This window comes from Aricia agestis, chromosome 10 (genome assembly GCF_905147365.1).
Source record: "Aricia agestis chromosome 10, ilAriAges1.1, whole genome shotgun sequence".
Lineage (NCBI taxonomy): Eukaryota > Metazoa > Arthropoda > Insecta > Lepidoptera > Lycaenidae > Aricia > Aricia agestis.
This window is the reverse complement of record NC_056415.1, coordinates 5,412,035-5,432,599: the sequence shown is the minus strand read 5'-3', so window position 1 is coordinate 5,432,599 and position 20,565 is coordinate 5,412,035. Positions and strand designations below refer to the sequence as shown.

At 37.2% G+C, this 20,565-nt stretch overlaps 1 protein-coding gene across 1 annotated transcript; it reads right to left on the bottom strand.

The window, feature by feature from the left end:
• Positions 1-2,269: 2,269 nt before the first annotated feature.
• On the bottom strand, positions 2,270-17,410 carry LOC121731165 (cuticle protein-like). Its single transcript, XM_042120522.1, has 7 exons — positions 17,354-17,410; positions 16,163-16,228; positions 8,857-9,144; positions 8,571-8,795; positions 2,984-3,034; positions 2,608-2,910; positions 2,270-2,512 (listed from the first exon to the last, which is right to left on the bottom strand). The coding sequence occupies exons 1-7, from the start codon at positions 17,363-17,365 to the stop codon at positions 2,270-2,272; spliced, it is 1,188 nt and encodes a 395-aa protein (XP_041976456.1). The 5' UTR covers positions 17,366-17,410.
• Positions 17,411-20,565: the final 3,155 nt, after the last annotated feature.

The window sequence follows — 20,565 nt, the reverse complement described above, 5'->3', positions numbered from 1 at the left end:
ATACTATCAAGTAATCAATGAAATCACTGCTAAGGGCCTGTTTCACCACTTCCTGATAAAGTGCCGGATAGGCTATCCACAACTTTTTTGATAGACTCACCATACTTTATCTGTCAAGTAAAGTGGTGTATAGCCTATCCGGCACTCATCAGGAAGTGGTGAAACAGGCTCTTAGTCTAATATATAATAGAACAATAAACTTGCTTTTTGTCCGCCACTATAAGTATGCTTAAATTTTTAAAATAACAATACGACTTTTGATGCCGTTCTCTTTAATAATTTCGAAAGTGATTTAAAGGAAGGACATAGACTATTTTTTTATTAGATGAAGGGGTTGTAACGGCTTGAAAAAGCTCATTTTTTATCTTATTTTCTTGGGGATACCTGTAGAAATCTCATCTTCGAATGCCGGACATTTTAAATAGTTGTTTTCCACTGCCAGATCACCTTAAAGTCTAAGACTTAAAGAAAGCTATATAGAGGTCGTTATAACACCAGTTATAATCAATCTGTGGTCAATTTCAATCAGATTTTGGCCAGTCTACTTTTGGCGCAGATAATAATTATTAATCTAACATTGTGTATAGAAAACAACAACATCCGCTTAGTATGGGTCCCGGGCCACAGTAACGTCCCCGGCAACGAAACCGCTGACAAACTGGCTAGGCTTGGGGCTGAGAGTCTCATATTATAACATGACCCAGAACCAGTCTGTGGAATATCTCCCAGAACTACAAAATAAGTGCTCGAGGAATGGGTTCGCAAACTAAGCAGAAAACAATGGGTTGAGATCCCTGGCCTCGAATACTCCAAGGCACTAATTCCTGGCTTTAAAAAGAAACTGTTAGAATTAGTGCTCACTGAGTAGGAATCATTTAAAAATCCTTACCAGAAGCCTAACTGGACACTGTAAGCTTAATTAACAGAATAGGTGTTAGTAGCTTAACAACTTGCAGATTCAGCGAGGAGGAGGACGAGACATCTATACACCTTCTCCTTGACTGTCCTGCTCTACTACAGAGCAGAAACAGGCACCTTGGTTGCTACGAATACGTACTCATCCAAGGAGGACTTTTTTTAATATTTTGATATATTTTATTGCATATTATGAATAGTTATTAACCCCTAACCACCACTGCGTCCGACCTTAGACAGCTGTCAACCCAGAACCGTCCAAGGGGGCAGATAAAAAAAAATATTAGTGAAGTGACTAGTGAGTGACCCCCCCCCCCCAAATTTCAGGCTGTGACCGCGCCTGGATCAATATATTATATTTATTAAGTTAGGTAGTTTTCAATAATAGTAAGAGTATAATAATGTATAATTCAAAAGGTCCAAGGCGTGATGGACTTACAGTAGATTAAGAGAAAACGTAATCTTGGTACGCGACAAAATTATGTAAATGAAACAAACAAAAGATACGAGTATGGGCGACTGGCCCGTAGACGACCCCAATTATTATTGTAATAAAAAAACACTAGCACCCATCACACTTTAATCATATGTAATAAATTTATTATCGACTGGCACCTTTTTTGAAGCAGCATGTCGAGTGGTTAAAACTGAATGTAAGTAAATATTGTTTTTACATTCAATTAACAATTATCTTTGTCTTATTAACTAGAAATTTCCTTTTATTATTTGGAAAGATTTTGAGATTTTTCAATTTGACCTTAGATTTGGGGGGGGGGGTCATATCCCCTGTGACCCCCCCTTTCGGACCGCGCATGTATTGATCACTATTTTATAATGTTTGATGCCCTGAAGGGGCGTGTGTGGTCCCAGTATAGCCAGCCGATCCGAAATTTTTGGATTTCTTCAGGTAAGATGCTGCCCAATTTGCCTTCAGATGTTGTGGCTTGGTGGAGAGCGGTCACTCAGGCTGGGTGGAGTTTCAAGGATGTTAGAAAGATATCGTTATGTGACGAATCTACTAGCTGTCAGCTAGTGGGGTCGCCAGACCCATGTCTCCCATTGATTTGCCATGTGTAAAGTGCTAGGGCATGTTATTGGGTGCTAGCGTTAAATTTACACAATATTAAAATTATCTAAAGTTACTGGCTGTTTCATTTTATATTTGATGATGTGCATTGTGCTTACAGTAACAGAAATCGTAATTTCTAGTGATAACATAATTTTATTTTGTGTAAGTTTGATAAAGGCATCTGGTTCAATATTTAAAACACAGTTCATATTTTTTAATATTTATATTAACGATGAAAGACTATATTTACATAATTCCTACTGGTATTGCCTGAGGTGGTGAGAGTTAATGATGGGCGAGCAGCTGATGCGCGGGCTGCGCGTGCGCCGAGTGTCCGGAGTGCTCCACCTGAGCGTTGAAGCCGCTGTGGTCGTCGGCGCTGTAGTGCACCGTGCGCACAGAGCCGTCGGCCTCGTGCAGGCTGTAGGAGCCGCTGACCACGTCTCCGTCGCGGGCCTCGTGCTGGGACTTGATGTCACCAGTGTGCGGGTCCGACACGCTGTACTCGAACTCGTACTTGGGGTGGGTCTGGAAACGTCACGCGGCATTAGTTATGGTGCTCGATCACATTGCGTGTTCGAATATATGTAAGGTCAAAAAAAAAAAAAAGGTGGTAGACTCACGTTGTACGCCTCAATCTGGTGTCCACCGTGCAGGCCGACGAGGGGTGCGGCGTGGGCGACGTGCTGCACGGGCGCGACGTGCTGGACGTGCTGGATGAGGGGAGCGGCATGCTGGATGATAGGGGAGGCGTGCTGGATAAGGGGGGCGGCGTGCTGGATGACGGGGGCGGCGTGCTGGATGAGGGGTGCGTACTGCTGGCCGTGCGACAGGTCGTGGCGGACGATGGACTGCGAGGACACGGCCGCGCCGTGAGAGTAGTGCTGCGCGCTCACACACGCCACTCCCGCTACCAGAAGTACGATCTGAAAATTAAACTATATTATTTGTTTGAGCTGACTTCTTGATATTCCCGATTAAGCTTGTTCAAAGACTCACTTTAGCGATCATGTTGGTGGTTCTTGTGGTACACTCGATTATTGAATGATGCTGTATGAATATGAACTCAGTTTTTATATTCATATGTGCAAAAGTATTTCGTAAATTAAATTACTGTTCACATACTTATTACTTGTTTCGGGGCTTTGAACTGGTTTTAATTGAGAAGGTGCTACGTGTGTTATGACCCAACAAGATAACTCATAATGTGTCAATTTGCAGCAAGCATAGCTATTAATTTAGCTACGCAAAATTGTATAATACTCCCCACACCGGTTTCGGTGACAGTGGCCGGTTTCATTGAAACCAGGCCAGGTACGCAGGAGTAATTTTATAGTGCCCAAGTGTGTGCGCAGTACACAAGACACTCTCTATTTCTTTTAATCTCATAACCCAGTGGGACGGAAGACCGACACGACTGGCGAGAGATCAGGCGCAGGACCGACTTTTTTACATGCCCATCCGACGTATGGATCATCTTACTTGTCAGACAATCAGGTGATCAGCCTGCATTGTCCTAACCAAACTTGGAAATAACATGTTTCCAACGCGGGATTCGAACCCACGACCTCCGGAGTCGAGAGCGACGCTCTAACCACTAGACCACGGAGGCGTTACGCAAAATTGAAACAAAGTGTGTCGCGAATAAATAGAGGTGATGATACATGAGGTAGCTGTTCGATCTGACAAAATATCAGGATTTCTCACCAAATATCATAACGAATTCTACTTCGAACAAAAATATGAAAAAGTTTATAATTAATAGATTTCTTATGATTCCCTTCCGCACGTCTTACGTTGTAATTACCTGTTTGACCGAGGTTTGCTCGGTATCCGATGAAAATTACATTTTTTAGAAATGATTCCTAGCTAGATCGATTTATCGCCCCCGAAACCCCCTATATACTAAATTTCATGAAAATCGTTGGAGCCGATTCCGAGATTCCAATTATATATATATAATATATACAAGAATTGCTCGTTTAAAGATATAAGATTTTAAAAAAATCCTTGTATTTGTTGATAATTTCACAGTTCAGGACGTAATAATTTTACAAATAAGTATAATATAGTTAAGTATGGGGCAAAATGTATCAATACAATTATGTATAACTGTATCTACAAAACAAAACAAAATATTTTAGGTTATAATGCATTATTTCAATAAAATACAAAATTAATTTGGTTTTTAGGTTTCTGTACCCAAAGGGTAAAAACGGGACCCTATTACTGAGACTAAAAATAACATTTAAGAGGGGCTCCCAAACACCAAACGTTACTTTTTTGGTCTTTTTGTCACGTAATCCATAATGGCAACATGATAGACACTTTCTAGAGAAATTTTCATGCAACCCTCAATTATGTGTGTACTTTAATATTTAATAATACAATTAAAATAATGACCCATTTCCATTCTCCCGTTCCTATCGAAGGTACTCGAGCGCCTTGTTTACCAGCAATTAAATTCTTTCATAAATTACAATGGTTTGCTTAGTCCTTTCCAATATGGTTTTCGTCCGGGACATAGTACTGTGACTGCTTTAACCAAGGTGACTGATGACATACGCTTTGCCATGTCTAACCAGCAACTTACTGTTCTAGCATTGCTAGATTTCAGTAATGCTTTTAATACCGTGGACTACGACATCCTCATCGCTATGCTAGGTGCGCTTCAATTCTCGGATCCTGTGATGGAGTGGTTTCGTAGCTATCTTGTTGGTAGGCAGCAATGTATACGAATTAATGATCGAATATCTGGTAACTGTGATATTGCAGCTGGCATTCCTCAGGGTGGTGTCCTATCCCCTCTCCTTTTCTCCCTTTTTATTAATTTCCTCACTCCACTCCTCACCTGCCTCTTCCACCTCTATGCAGACGATCTTCAAATCTACACCCATGCACCTGCAAATGATTTGAAGTCTGCAATTGCAGCTATCAATATGAATCTTGCGACTATACTTCGTTGGAGCCAGGGCCATGGTCTGATGGTCAACCCCAAAAAGACTCAAATTATTGTTATTGGTAGTTCGAAACAAACCGGCCTAATTATGATACTCTGCCTAGTATTACCTTTAACAATGTAGCCTTACCTTGTAGTAATGTGGCAAAAAACTTGGGTGTATACTTCGACTCCACTTTAAAATGGTCACATCACATTTCTGAAACCAGTCGAAAGTTTTTTGCGGCGGTGGGCTCACTAAATCGCTTGAAAAATTTACTCCCTGTAAAGACTAAAATCGAGCTTGCGCAGACTTTACTTCTACCTATCCTCGACTATGCAGATGTTTGTTTAATAGATCTCAACGAAGCACAACTCAATAAACTCGAAAGATTACAAAACATCTGCATCAGATTCGTATATGGACTGCGCAAGTTCGACCACGTCACTGAATTTCGCCAGAAACTCGGGTGGCTGCCCATCAGACTCCGCCGGGAGGAGCATGTCCTGGTCCTATTATATAATATCCTTAATGATCCCCGCTCTCCCCCCTACCTTAAGGATCGCTTTCAGTATCGTAGTGCAGACCATAAGCGTGTGTTACGATCTGTTTATAATAATAAACTATTAGCACCTTTTACAAAGTCGGGATATTTTGCGGATTCTTTCGCCGTGAAGGCCACTTGTGGAATGATCTGCCACTATAGATTCGCGAGTCGCAGTCACTAGCTTCTTTTAAATCAAAGCTACATATCCATCTGAGGAGTAAGGTCTCTTGCTAGTAATCGCTGATATTAACTGTTTGTTTAATTTTATAATGGGTATAAATGTCTTTATTTATTTAGAATATTATATAATAAGTATGTAATATTACAAGTAGAATGTAAGTCTATAAAATATATTTATTTTAACAATCATTACATTACTTATAGCGTTTTTGCTCAGTTTGATATCCAATTGTAAACTATATTTATTTAATATTCTTGTCATTTTTATTTTATTATTATTTATTTTTTATTAATTTAGCTGACTTATTCTTTACCCCGCATACCTACTACTTTTAGTTTAAATTTTCCTCTCTCGTAGGGTTGCCTGGAAGAGATCGCTCATAGCTATAAGGCCGCCCTTGCCCACATTTATGTTTTTGTTATGTTTAGTTTTAGTAACATTATTGTATTATTTAGTTAATGTGAGCAATAAAGAATCTATCTATCTATCTATCTAAAATAAAATAAACAATAAGGGGGGCTCCCTTTAAAAAACACAATTTTTCTCTATTTTCGCTCTATAACGGCACGGAACCATGCACGAGTCCGACTCGCACTTGGCCACAATTTTTTTTCACCTGTGTTCAGAGAGCAAATTTTTCTATAAATCACAACAAAAGGTTGTTATAGACGTAGCAAATTTTATTACTTTACAGAATAACGGCCTATGGATTTGTCCATTATAACATAGATTTTTCGTCAATTTTGTGGTTGGTGATGGTTTCCTTGGAACTAGTCTAGATTTTAAATATTTTGAATATAAAAATATAATTTATTCTTATACATAAAATTCTCGAATCACAATGTTAGTTACCGTACTCCTCCGAAACGGCTTTACTGATTTTTACCAAATTTTATGTGCATATTCAATAGATCTGAGAATCGGCTACTTTTTATATTGATAGGTGCATTTTTTGAATAAATAATAGTAAATGAGTACAACTCGAGACTGACGGCGACCATTGTTTGTGCGACGGGATAGCGATGAATAAAATAATATGGGCGAAATACTTTATTTGCCGGGACAGCTAGTATTTTAACTAATCATCTAATCATCGCCTGACAGGCCGTGTACGGTCAGTTTTTTTCAATTATTTCATAAACACGTTCGCGAGTCAAATTGTGCTTTCGCGCCAACTCCACATACATATTGCTGCAGACCTAAGATTAAACAGGATCCGGTCCAGACTTCCCGTTTTCAAAATATAACCTACTCGATCGCCTTGGAGGCGATCGAGTAGGTTATATCGAGGTAAATTTTTTTCGCCCGTAACATGTTTTATTTTGCGATTTTTTACAGCTTGTAGCATATTATAATCTACCAAATGCTTATTTTATTTTTATATAATTCCTAATGAACACCAGATCATAGATATTTATTAAATAGGTATTCGGACAGCGAAACTAAGGATCAACTGGAGTCGATCTGTATGACTATTGACTATGCCGATAGCGCGGTAGATCCTTCTTCTGTTCTATTCTGGCTGAAAGAAGACCTACAAAATAAAGCAGTAGATGACCCTCGAATATTTCTGTACCACACCAAACCACAAGTAATTCGTCAAGTTCACCAGTTAAGATCGATCGGTTGATCAACAAATAGTAAAAATTTAAAGGCTAACTTAAAATTATTGTGTGGATAAAAGTATCATGTTACTTACATTAGTCTTAAAATTAGACTTAAAGCTTAAGTTTTAAGTCTGACGACTCTTGACGACCTCTGTGGCTCAGTGGTGAGCGCGTTGGTAGCTCAAGCCGGGGGTCGCGGGTACGAATCCCGCCGACGGAACAAAAAGTTTTCAATGTTCCCGGGTCTGGATGTGTATTAAATATGTGTATGATATAATAAAAATCTTAAATATATGTATAGTATAGAAGTATTTAATATATTTCCGTTGTCTGGTACCTGTAACACAAGTCCTTTAGGTACTTAGCACGGGGCCAGACTGACGTGGTGTGAAGCGTCCATAGATATTATTATTATTAATGCATTTCTTAAAGAAGAATTTGAGTTTTAGCTTTCAAAAAAGAAGTGGTTAGCCTTTTAATTTATGCTATATTTTAAAAAATGTAGCAAATAAATAATACAATAAACAAAACAAAAGTAGCCTCCCAGGCGATCATTAGTATTAAGCGGTGGAAATTTTATATTAGTAGTCTAGGGTTAAATATATTTCATAAGTATTTTAAGGTATGACTGAAAATCTAAACTATAAGAAATGAGTCGCTAACTGGTCTTGAAAAGGAAAAGTATTGAGCACACCTTAGTCAACGTGTCAAACTCAAAAATTGTCGAAATAAAAATCTTTATTCTTAATCAGGGTATAGGGATTTAGCGATAAAACGTAACCTCTCCTTTTTAAAAGAAAGAAATATAAATTCATATAAAACAAGTCAAGACTCAGGAGTCAGGACAACCAATTTCGGAAAAATAATTTCGATGGCGATGATGTTTCAGTATCTACTATTACAGTATTCCGCAAACTTTTTGTTTTCAAGGTACATCTAGTAAAATGAAAATTTTTGGAGGTACACTGTACAGGGGTGCTCTGTGGTTCCATCCCTTCGTCGATCGTCTTAAAATGTTCCCTTTTTTGGTTCTTATTTAAACTAGGAATACTATTATAATAACACGACGACATTTTTGAGGCACACCAACTACTGGCCATGTTACACCAGTGTGCCGCGGCACACCTTTTCGGAACACTGTACTATAATAATACAAATAGAGCTTCAAATTATTCACTTTGATCACGCTTTTACGATTGAGATAATCAAGGATACAAAAATATTTTTGATTACTTTATTATTGGTAACAATTATTTACATAACACGTAATTCCTACAGGTATTGTTTGAGGTGGTGAGAGTTAATGATGGGCGAGCAGCTGATGCGCGGGCTGCGCGTGCGCCGAGTGTCCGGAGTGCTCCACCTGGGCGTTGAAGCCGCTGTGGTCATCGGCGCTGTAGTGCACCGTGCGCACAGAGCCGTCGGCCTCGTGCAGGCTGTAGGAGCCGCTGACCACGTCTCCGTCGCGGGCCTCGTGCTGGGACTTGATGTCGCCGGTGTGCGGGTCCGACACGCTGTACTCGAACTCGTACTTGGGGTGGGTCTGGAAACGTCACGCGGCATTAGTTATGGTGCTCGATCACATTGCGTGTTCGAATATATGTAAGGTCAGGTGGTAGACTCACGTTGTACGCCTCAATCTGGTGTCCGCCTTGCAGGCTGACGAGGGGCGCGGAGTGGGCGACTTGCTGCACGGGCGCGACGTGCTGGACGTGCTGGATGAGGGGAGCAGCGTGCTGGATGAGGGGAGCGGCGTGCTGGATGAGGGGGGCGGCGTGCTGGATGACGGGGGCGGCGTGCTGGATGAGGGGTGCGTACTGCTGGCCGTGCGACAGGTCATGGCGGACGATGGACTGCGAGGACACGGCCGCGCCGTGAGAGTAGTGCTGCGCGCTCACACACGCCACTCCCGCTACCAGAAGTACGATCTGAAAATGATACGTATTAGATTAGTTTGCAGTTCTTTAGCTGACTCCTTGATATTCCTGATTAACTTTGTTCAAAGACTCACTTTGGCAATCATGTTGGTGGTTCTTGTAGTACACTTGATTATTGAATGATGCTGTATGAGTATTAACTCGGATTTTTATATTAATATCTGCAACAGTATTTCGAAAATTAAATTACATGCTTATACTTGTTTGGGGACATTGAACTGGTTTTAATTGAGAAGTCGAGTCATGACCTAACATAATACTTACACTCACTACGACGCATTGTAGAATACATAATTTGATAAAGATATGAAAAATTAATCATGTGTAATTAATTTATAAACGGGTGAATTTCAACAAATGACCTTTTTTATCATATCGGTGAACTTTTTTATTTATACATAATTTCTATACTTTTCAGGATTTATGTATTCTTTAGGACACAAAATGTTCCCAAATTTAATATCATTAACGTATCATAAATGATACGTTAGTCTTAAAAGACTAACGAGAAAATTTAGTTTGAATTCTGATTTCCACCGATATGATAAACAGGCACCGATTTTTATTTCTGTGTACCGATATGATAAGTTTAACAACCGAAATGACATACTAATCCAGCGATATGATAATATTATCTTCATAATATTATATTTGTAATATATTTATTTTGATAAAGAACAGAGTACTTAAAATAAAATTAAAATATTTTTAAAATGTTTTACAATATTTGATGTAAGGACTTAGAATTAAAAAAATATATATCATCGTTGTCTTTACCGATTCAGTGCGGATGACACGGCAGCCGTGTGATACAGGTTTTTAACGTATGGCGTATGACACGTGAGCCGTGTCATTTAAAAAACGATTGTATCTCCCTCAAATTACTCTTTAGAAGGTTCTACCCTGAACAAAATCGTCTTAATTTTCCACGTAAAACAAATCTATAGGCTTCGCCTCTGAATATTCTTTGAATTGAAAAAAAGTAGGGGCCGTCAACCTTTTTTTAAGGTGCATTCATTGCAGATTACACGGCGGCCGTGTCTTATGGGTTTTTAACGTGTGGAGTATGACACGTGAGCCGTGTCATATAGAAACGATTGTTTCTCCCTCAAATTACACTTTAGAAGGTTCTACTCTGAACAAAACCGTCTTAATTTTCCACGTAAAACAAGCCAATAGGCTTCGCCTCTGAATATTCAGTGAATTGAAAGGAAGTAGGGGCTGTCCCCTTTTTTAGCCCGGCCGTACATTATCCGAAATTTCAGATCAGAAAAATTTGGACAGACAATTCGGTAGCATATGATCATAATACATCCCATATAACCAAAATAACCATATTATTATTTGATTTTCAAGAAGTCCACTGGATCCTCATGGTTCCCATCATCAGACCATCACTTTTGTGAACATGGCACCAACTCGGAACCGGATTAATCGGAATAAGTACTCTATACAATAAAAGAAAAAAATTTAAAATCGGTTCACAAACGGCGGAGTAATCGTTGAACACACATAAAAAAACATCCACAGCCGAACGTATAACCTCCTCCTTGTTAGAAGTCGGTTAAAAAAAACTTAACAACGAACTTCTTTAAATTTATCTACGAACGTATAATCTACATCGGAAACCCAGATCTATTTAATATAAGTACTCATTTTTCTAACTTTGAAACCTACAAAAGGTTTGTAACATCTGAATAAAAAAATCGCTTGCATGCCATTTTCAGGTTAATACTTAGTAAAACTACTCGAAATCAACTCAAAACTACGTAACCTTCCGTTAACATCAATAGTTTGGTTTCAACTAAATAAAATAAGTTAAAAAACGCCTAAAAACCAAGAAAAACAATAAACCTTTTTGAACGTGGCGGGTGACACGGTAGCCGTGTCACCCACTTCTATGGCGTATGATACGGCTCACGTGTCACGAGAAAATTGTATGCCGCCACGACTGAAAGTCTTCAAAAATGTGCGCCGCATTGAATCCGTTATAAAATGAACTAGATGTGAAAAGAAAAATTGAGTAAAAACTTTAAATTGCCCAATACATCCTTACATCCATTCATTTTTACAATCTTGCGCATTTGTAATTTTTTTGTATACTTAACGAAATGCCACTAGATCAACCGATATGATAAAACAATTCACCGATATGGTAAAATTATCAATCGATATGATAAAGCAATCCACCGATGTGACAAAACTGTGCGTTGGTCATGATTCCAAACACCGATATTAGATTTAAGACACCGATTCGTTTTTTCTTATCATTTCGGTGTAAATTATCATATCGGAGGTTAAAATGACCACCGATTACACCGATATGAGAGCAGCGACGTGAGAAAAAACGCACTTTTTAGGAAATCATAAAAAATGCATTATATCTAAGATAAATTTGGTTACAGATAATGAAGCTTAATCACTTACTACATTCATTAGAACCAAACAACAATTTTAAAACTATTAATTACATTAAAAAAATTTAATCACCGACATTATAAAATAATTGACCGAGAGCATTTTAATGGCATACTTATGCTGTTCACGGGAATATGCAGCGTTTTGACACAAATCCATCTTGACTGCGTGGAAGCACACACTAAGGAGTAAATTAAAATTGGGGTGGGGGGACTGTCTGACTGGTCGATGAAAAATAATGCTTAAATTTCTTTTATCCAGCGATATGAGAAAAATTCTCAGGACAAGTACATTTGTGCCTCTAAGTAACTATAATCGTTAATTAAATAATAAAATATGGTTTATAATAATAGATAAACTAATATTCTATGAAACATAATATAATATAATAATATAATATAAGTTATATCCTTAAATTGTTCATATTTGCTAGTGTGTAAGCGTTTTTGTTTGTAAAAAAAGTAGAGGGACAGCACCGATTTGATAAAAATAGATATTTAAGTTATTTATTTCTACCTTTGTAATAGTCCTAGGCATATTATATTTTTGCCACAATCCTATAGCTACCCATTGAATAGTAAAACAAATAATTTATAGCAATATTTCCTTTTTTTAATAGTAATTTCAACGAAGACAAAAAAAAGCCGTTTGGGAAATTCACCCAAATATTACTTAGACAGTTTCTAATGCTAAGTACTCACATACGGTTTTGCTCGATAGTTTTACTCCAAATCGAGCAATAACCACCGTGTGGACCGCAAAACTGACAGCTCGAAGGCTCGCTTTGAGCCGGCTCGATGGAATTAAATATGTCAACTATGTCATTTCTTTCGATTCGGAGTAAAACTATTATGCAAAACCGTATGTGAGTACTTAGCATATGACTATCATTCATAAGAGAAAAAAGAAAAGAGAAAAAAAAAATGTTCTAAGTATCAATAACTTCTAAAAAGACAAGTTTACTGTAACAGAGATTTGTAGATTTTTATCTGATTGTAGCCTTATTTACATTTTTAATGAAACAATACATAGCTTTGATAAGATTACACCATATTTATATGATTTTGGGAAATAAAAGATGTGAGTTGTATGAAGTAATGTATTTAACATTCAGCAAAAACATCGTCTTTGCCCAGCACCCATTAAACATTTTCAAACGTTTCATAAAATGTATTCAATTACATTAACACTAACAAAAGAAAACGGTAAAAGACTAAAACTAAAGAAAATATAATACAAAAGATAGCAAACTGAATCGCTTTCTGAAGCATGAGTCTTGGGCCGTCGTCCCACTGTGAATACACCTTATGAAATGCTGTGCCATAGTCCATCCGTTATCCGTATTCCATAATCTAAGTTAAGCGTAGCAGAGGCGTGTTTAACCGTGGAGTAGGGCCCCGTGGGCGGCGACCACGGGCGCGTGGGCCACTACTCCGGGATGCGCCGCATGACCGTGCCTGCTCACTACGGCGTTGAAACTGAAAACATTATGAATGCATCAATGTTATGGGATAGTTTCATTGTCAGTATTTTACAGGCGTGTACTTCAATGTAGACACGGGGATTATTATAATTAGGGCAAACTAGCTGTTGCCCGCGACTTCGTCCGCGTCAACAAAATATTGTGATAACAAAGATAATAAGTAAAATATATCCTCCTCCTTTTCGGAAGACTCAGCTATGTGCCTATAAAAGTCCCGTCAAAATCGCTCCAGCTATTTCAGAGATTAGCCGGAACAAACCGACAGACAGACAGACATACAGACAAAAATTGTAAAAAATGTTGTTTTGGTGTATATAGCGTATAGCGCGTAGCGTATTCGTATGCATGTAGTAAGAAACGGTTCTTTCAATATTACAAACAGACACTCCAATTTTATTTATATGTATAGATAATACATTATCCAATGCGCGCATTTATTAATGTCAGTTTTCTGAAATTTTTAACAAGAGCCTCTTTAGCAAAATTGTTCATTAGTTTAAATTTTGACGTTAGCGAAAAGAGCTGGTGATTAAATAATTTCCAGTCAAAACAGGTATGAGAAAAACAAAGACAAATAATATTTTGTTATGTCTGATTCAAATCTCATACTAGAAGATATTATTGCGGAGCAACTGGGAGCCTACACAGCAAAACATATTTGATATTACATGTTATGTTTGCTGCGTGATCCTATCTAGAAGTAGAATCAATCCTTCTGAAAATGTATGCTTATATTTACCCATTGTGGTCATCAGCGGAGTAGTTGACGGTACGGATGGTGCCGTCGGGCTCGGCGACGGAGTAGGAGCCCTTGACTACGTCACCATCACGCGCCTCCCACTGGTTTTTCTGGTCACCCGTGTGGCCGTCAGCGACGCCGTAGTTAAACTGGTAGCGGGGATGCGCCTGGAGAACAAAATAACAATATAAAGTTTTAGTATTTAACAAAGTAACTTATATAAGATTTCTTATTTAACGAGATGTTATTATTTCAATAAAAAGCATAAACATTTTCCATCGGTATTTTTATACATCCACTTTCCAACCGTCAGACTACTTCTATAAATGAACGCTTTTCAAACGTTTCTTAGGAATCTTATCTCCTTACGTTGACGACAAGTCGTAATTAGATTAATTAGCTAGTAAATAATAATCATTAGTTACACGGTATACTCTTTTTAAGGTCCTATAGTGTATGAAATTCTGAATTCAGAAAATTCTGAAATGATATTTTGCTTATGCGGGAAAACTGAACAATAGAAAATCCGATAAGCAATTCAATGTTATGTTATTTGATATTGACAATTTAAGCATACACTCGTTTTAGTTTTTGCTCTATTCTATAATCGCAACTTTTAACGCTCTGAATTTTCTTTGCCTTTATTTCGGACAGCGTGACACCCAATTATTGCCATATTAAGGGTTCATACTACCTACAGAAAGTCCTATTATTGCCATTCCCAGTATTATACTTTTAACATTGTTCGTGGCGGCCGAAAAGGAAGATCTTCCGACCGAGAGAGATAGCATACTCGGTCAGGCCGAAGCCCACTGACGTCATTTCAGACGTTGTATATATCTTGCCGTTCTCCGAAACTTCGATAGCGCGATGCAGGAATGTTAGGCGAATTGTGGTTATCGCCACATACTCTTCCTTACAGAAACACAACGGATTTCAGCTTGGAATGCGAAATATAAAAAAATACGCATGGCACACCACCAACCACCAACACCGTGCCAAAACGCAGCGTACACTACAATCCGGGCCACACCGAACCGAAATCTGCCGAACTGAAACGACATCAGACGAATGTTAGGTGTTTATTGTTATGGACTGTAAGATGAAATAGCTTCAAACTTACATATACTTCAGCGGCAACGGCGTGCGCCACGGGTGCGGCGTGGACGATGGGGGCGAGCGGTGCGACGGGGGCGTGCGAGACCAGCGCACCGTGACCTGCGGGGTGCGGGGTTGGGGGGCGTTCACGTTGGGTAACAACCACGACACTACAGCACAGTATTTGTAATAAGGCTAGCTTCACAGCTATCCGGGATACCTGAATCTGTAGCCAAGACCTTTTCTTTATAGAATTGCCGATCAAAATGTATGGAATTGACATTAGATGAGTCGAACGTTACCTTCATATTAAAGAACGCTTATGTCAATTTCCTACATTTTGATCGACGATTCTATAAAGAAGCTACAAAGAAAAGGTCTTGGCTAAATGGGCCCGTACAGTGGCAATACGGGCGCCCGGAGCGGGAGCACAAATGAAAAGCTAGAACATCGTTTTATAGCGACACGAATTGATCCGCACGCGAATCCTGTGCTGTAGCTGTGAAGTCAGGCTAAGACAAATATTTATATTGCATAATATAATTAAATTATAATTAAAACATTAAAGACAGGCAAGTAAAATGTTCATTTTATGCAAATGGCACTTCTTCCACAAATGGTAGTGACAAAAACTTTTTTGTTTGTGCACTTATAGAAAAAACATTATGACTACTAAATTATTTTTACTTGCTAATAATAGTTAGTAGTCAAAATATTCAGTATTTATTTTTATTACGAACATTTTTACTAGCCTACCATATTCCACTGCTGCTCAAAAGCTTCTCGTCCTACAAACGTCCGTTGTCGGTCAGTTCTTATCATCTGCATATTTTTAGAATTTAGACCGACAAAAGGTGATAATTTGTCAGTTGTCACCCTTTTCGGTCTTATAGTGCCATCAACCAGTTGATAGATTTTTCGTCAATATCAATTCAAGAAATTTCTTGTAACCATCGAATGATTAAATAAGAGCTTCCACGCTGGGGGAAAATATATGAACAGCACTTAACGCACGCCCGCGTCAAGTAGGCGCTGTTCATAGATTTTCCACCCAAACGTCCACTTCATTTTCAATTGATTCATTTTCTGCCTCTTACTTTACCTAAACCAACACCACCCCAAGCAGGTCCACCCCAAGCGGGTGCGCCCCAGGCGGGTGCACCCCAGGCGGGGGCGACAGCACGGACAACAGGCGCTGGGTGACCGAGCACGATGCTCTGGGAGGACACCGCGCCGTGGCCGGCTGCGATGAGCCCCGCCTGCGCCGCCGCCACCAGTGAGCAAACTAACAGCACCTGGGGAAACAGAAATTAAGAATTTATTTTAGAAAATACTAGCTGACCCGGCAAATGTTGTTTTTCCATAGAATATCAAAATAAAAGTGGATAAAAACCTACTCTCAGGCCTAACGAATGTACGTACAAAATTTTATTAAAATCGGTTGAGCCATTTTGGAGGAGTTCTCAGGCACAAACACTGTGACACGAGAATTTAATAAATTAGATTTTCGATTTTTATCGGTAAAAGTCCTGTACGAGTTTAATATGTGCGGTAATATTGAACTACGTACTTTTAAGTAGCGTGTGCACAACTTAACGGAGCTGCTAATCGTATCCCTCGTTGAGTGGTTGCTTTATTAAGCTGTATTAGTTTATAATACGATAGAAGGACTACCAGAGACCTGCAGGCGTAGCATGGTCACCATAGAAACGGTTTCTTTCTACGGAAGAATAGTCAAAGTGACAGTTAGACAAGACAGTGAAAGTTAGACAATGGAAATCCGCCATTTTGCTGATAAAATCTGTCAGTATGTCGATTTCTTCCCAAGTCTACTGTTGTTATGCTAGCCCTGCTAGTGGCTGTTGCGATAGCGTGCACCGATAAAGCTCCTCTAATAACCCTTAAATTTTCAATTTAGCTCAAAGAGAAGAAATCGCGAAAAAAGTTAACGTTTTTCAAATAAAGTTGAAATACTCAGTAGTTAACATAAAAGAGGTTATACGATTATGATGAAAACCACACGGATCGTTACAATTAGAAGATGAAAAACTTAACCGCGTAATCTGAGTGCAATGAACTACGAGAATGTCGTAAAAATTATGCTTCCAGGATCCCAAATTTACCTCACAACAGCTTACAATGAGTGAGTATAAGCATAGAAAAAAGTTAAAATGGTCGCTGTTAAGCATTAGTGTCCTAACCCACAATTTTTTTTGTTGTTAAATTTTGAATGCAGTCTTGTTTTAAATAATCTACAGAACATAACTCCATTCATAACTCAATACGTAATTTTTGTGTGGGTTAGTACACGAATGCTTAACAGCGTTCAAATATAAAGTAAATTTTTAGATTTTTTTTGAACTAAAGACACCTTGGGTTTCAGTTTACGATTTTATCACTAATCCAAAAGCACTGTTTACCTTTGCGAACATTTTCCTTAAATTTCTATTTTGCACGTATGCTCACTTTGACACTAGAACCTAATCTGTACCTAAATTTGAGATAACTAGTGCTTATATACGAGCTGCATTAGACATAACCTATAGGTACAAACCCTAGGACCCGCCCGCAGGGCCACAGAAATATGTGTATATGTATAATGGGCGCAGTCAACACACAACACTACTCTCAATAGAAAGATTTGTATGGACTTACCTGCGACTAAATGTAACGTGAATTAAATAAAACAATTGATTAAAAAAAACTTCGATTTATTGTTTATGGACGTAATATAATCACATCACAATATGTATCTGCGAATAAAAATAATAGAAGATAAAAAAAAATATTGAAAAATCATTCATCATTCTTTTTATAATTTTCCATAATGTGTGCATATTTTATTGAATAAATCTCTATTATTATTATTATTATATTTTAATGAGTAAGAATCGGTGTGTATAGGTGAAAGTTGTAACAAATTGTGTTATTTTTTTTCTTTCGAACTGCTCACAAAAATTGTATGCCGGCTATTGCTAAAATTAGATAGCAAACGTTCTGAGCGAAAATTTGATATTAAAAATTAAACCGCTATAAACAACGCTTTAAGGTTTCATTATGTATAGGTGGCAGGCAATATTGTATTGAATTATTTTTACTTTCTCATAAAAAAGTACACAAGCTTTATTTTACTATAACGAGATTATATACCGGCCTATCCATACTAAGTTACCGCGACTATAGTTGAACTCAATTGGTTTGATATCTGTAAATTTATATAGTGTCTGTAGGTTAGATTAAATTAAGCTCTTAGTACAACTAACGCCATAAGTGTTTAGTTTTAACATTTCATTATTTTATGTGCCAATATTTTGCTTTTACATGTTATAAGTTTATGATAATATTTACAAATATTTATTTTTGTGTTTGTATTAAATATAGCTTAATATAATATTAAACACAAGCAACTATGCATAAAACATCAAAAAAATATATTAACAGAGTAAAATAAAATATACATAACAATATGCGTTGCTCCCAACAATACATAATTAATGTTGTCTCGTAGAATTTTCGTGCTGACTGTACTTACTATTTTGTGGTTTTAACAAAAACGTTTATAAAAGTATATTTGATATCTCAATGACATTTTTTATTAAAAAAGTTTGTAACCCGGTATCGGCAACAGACAGGTTGAATTAAGGTTAAGTCTACCAAAGTAGATCGCATTCTTTCTCACATGTAATATTGCAGGGTTCAATTTTCAATACCTGGAATGTCATTTCAAAGGCTGTTTAGTTCACTCGAGTGTGTATGTTAATAGAACAGCTTGAGATTGATGCGGCTTTTAACGTACCAGAATCAGTAAATATTCAAAACTGGTGGTGTACATATCAGTTTATTGTAAAAATCAAAATAAAGTAGAAGTGTATAAAAAGTATTATGTTAAATAACTTATCTTTTATACTTATCTGTTAAATAAATCTTTCCACCAAGTACAACCCAACCTAACCTAACTCAACACCCAATCAAATTCTACTAGAATTAGGCCCTAGAGCCTAAAATAGGTTAAAGTTTGTCCAACCTTGGTGGAGACAAATTTGCATTACAAAGGCGGGTCTTGATAAACGGGTCAGCCATTCACTATCATACATACTGCATAGTGCATACTTTACATTATGCGTTATAGATTATATTCTGATTGCATACATGTTATTGACATTTCACAGAATAAGGCTGGTTTTACATCGTTGAAGGATGTTAAGGTGAGGCCATTATATAAATCGCAAAACGCGTTCACTAAATAAAAAAGTGAGTTCTCTCTATACACACCCGTAAGTTAATCTAGTAAGAGAAATATTGAAAAATGCCAGGCACAAGGACTAGGATACAAAATGTTATATATACTATTCTTTTGAACGTTAGCTATCTAAGCTAAAAAAACACAAGATTTTTACCTAAATCTTGCATTTTTGTTATTAACAGAAGACTTCATTTGAAAAGCCTTCTGTTTTATTGGAATTAAGTATTTTTATCACTTTAATTTTATAATTTATACATTTAAATACGACTACGACAAAAGCTAAATAGGAGAATAATGATTACATCTGCACCGCGTAACTCTATGCTGGTACAAGCAAATATTTTAAACCTATTTAAAGTCAGTAGCGATTGAGCTAGCATCCTGTCACCTGCGTTACACACTCGGACTATAAATGCTCTAGTTCTGATCGTAGATGATAATTAGATGAAAGTGTGTTAGGTAATATGGACAAAGAGATATTTATGTGAAAGATTTAATCGTGAATATCTTACGTGAGACATATAGCAATGAATACAAATATTCTTATGTAAATGTTTGCAAATGTTATTAAAATACAGTAAATATTAGCTTGGTTACCTAAATATCTTATACCTATATAAATAAAAATGAATTAAACATTTGTTAGTGTAGCTATAACTCAAGAATGGCTGAACCGAATTGCCAAATTTTAGTCTTGAAATATTCGTAGAAGTTAGTAAACCTTTTTACGGCGAGAAAATTTAAAACTTAAGTGATAAGAAGTTCACGGGTCATCTTGTAATTAAATATTAATATTTTTTTTATTAAAATGTTTATGAAATAAACAAATAAATTAACTATCCTTCAACTACTAATAAATAATGAATGTATAGCAGCATATTAATTTTGTTATAAAACTTTTGCTACTGATGCGGTTTTATGAGTTCTCAAATCGTAAAATATAATTTGGCAATGATGGTACCGTCCACAGGTATCAATAATATTAAAATTTGCGACGTCACGTAATTTTAAGGTGTCAACTTAAATTATTTTTGTGAAAAAAAAATATTAAATGGCTATGCTTAACATTGAAAAGGATTTCTAAGTAAATGTTTGTAAGAAACCATTTTACACGAATGCTCACCATACCTATTAACTACCATTAGACCAGGTTCACATACCTCAAAGGGCGTCTAAGTGCAGAGGAATTTTACAACTGTTGATCGAATTAGAAACATTTTCTTCTAATTTCATTAGCGTTGAACTTTTGTAGTATGTAAGTAATGTAATAAGAATTTGACCACCTATGTATTGGATATAAAATGCACTTGCACTTTCAACGTCTTTATTGGCTGCGGCCATTAAAGACGTTGAAAGTGCATTAAAGACGTCAGAGACATTTAACTATAA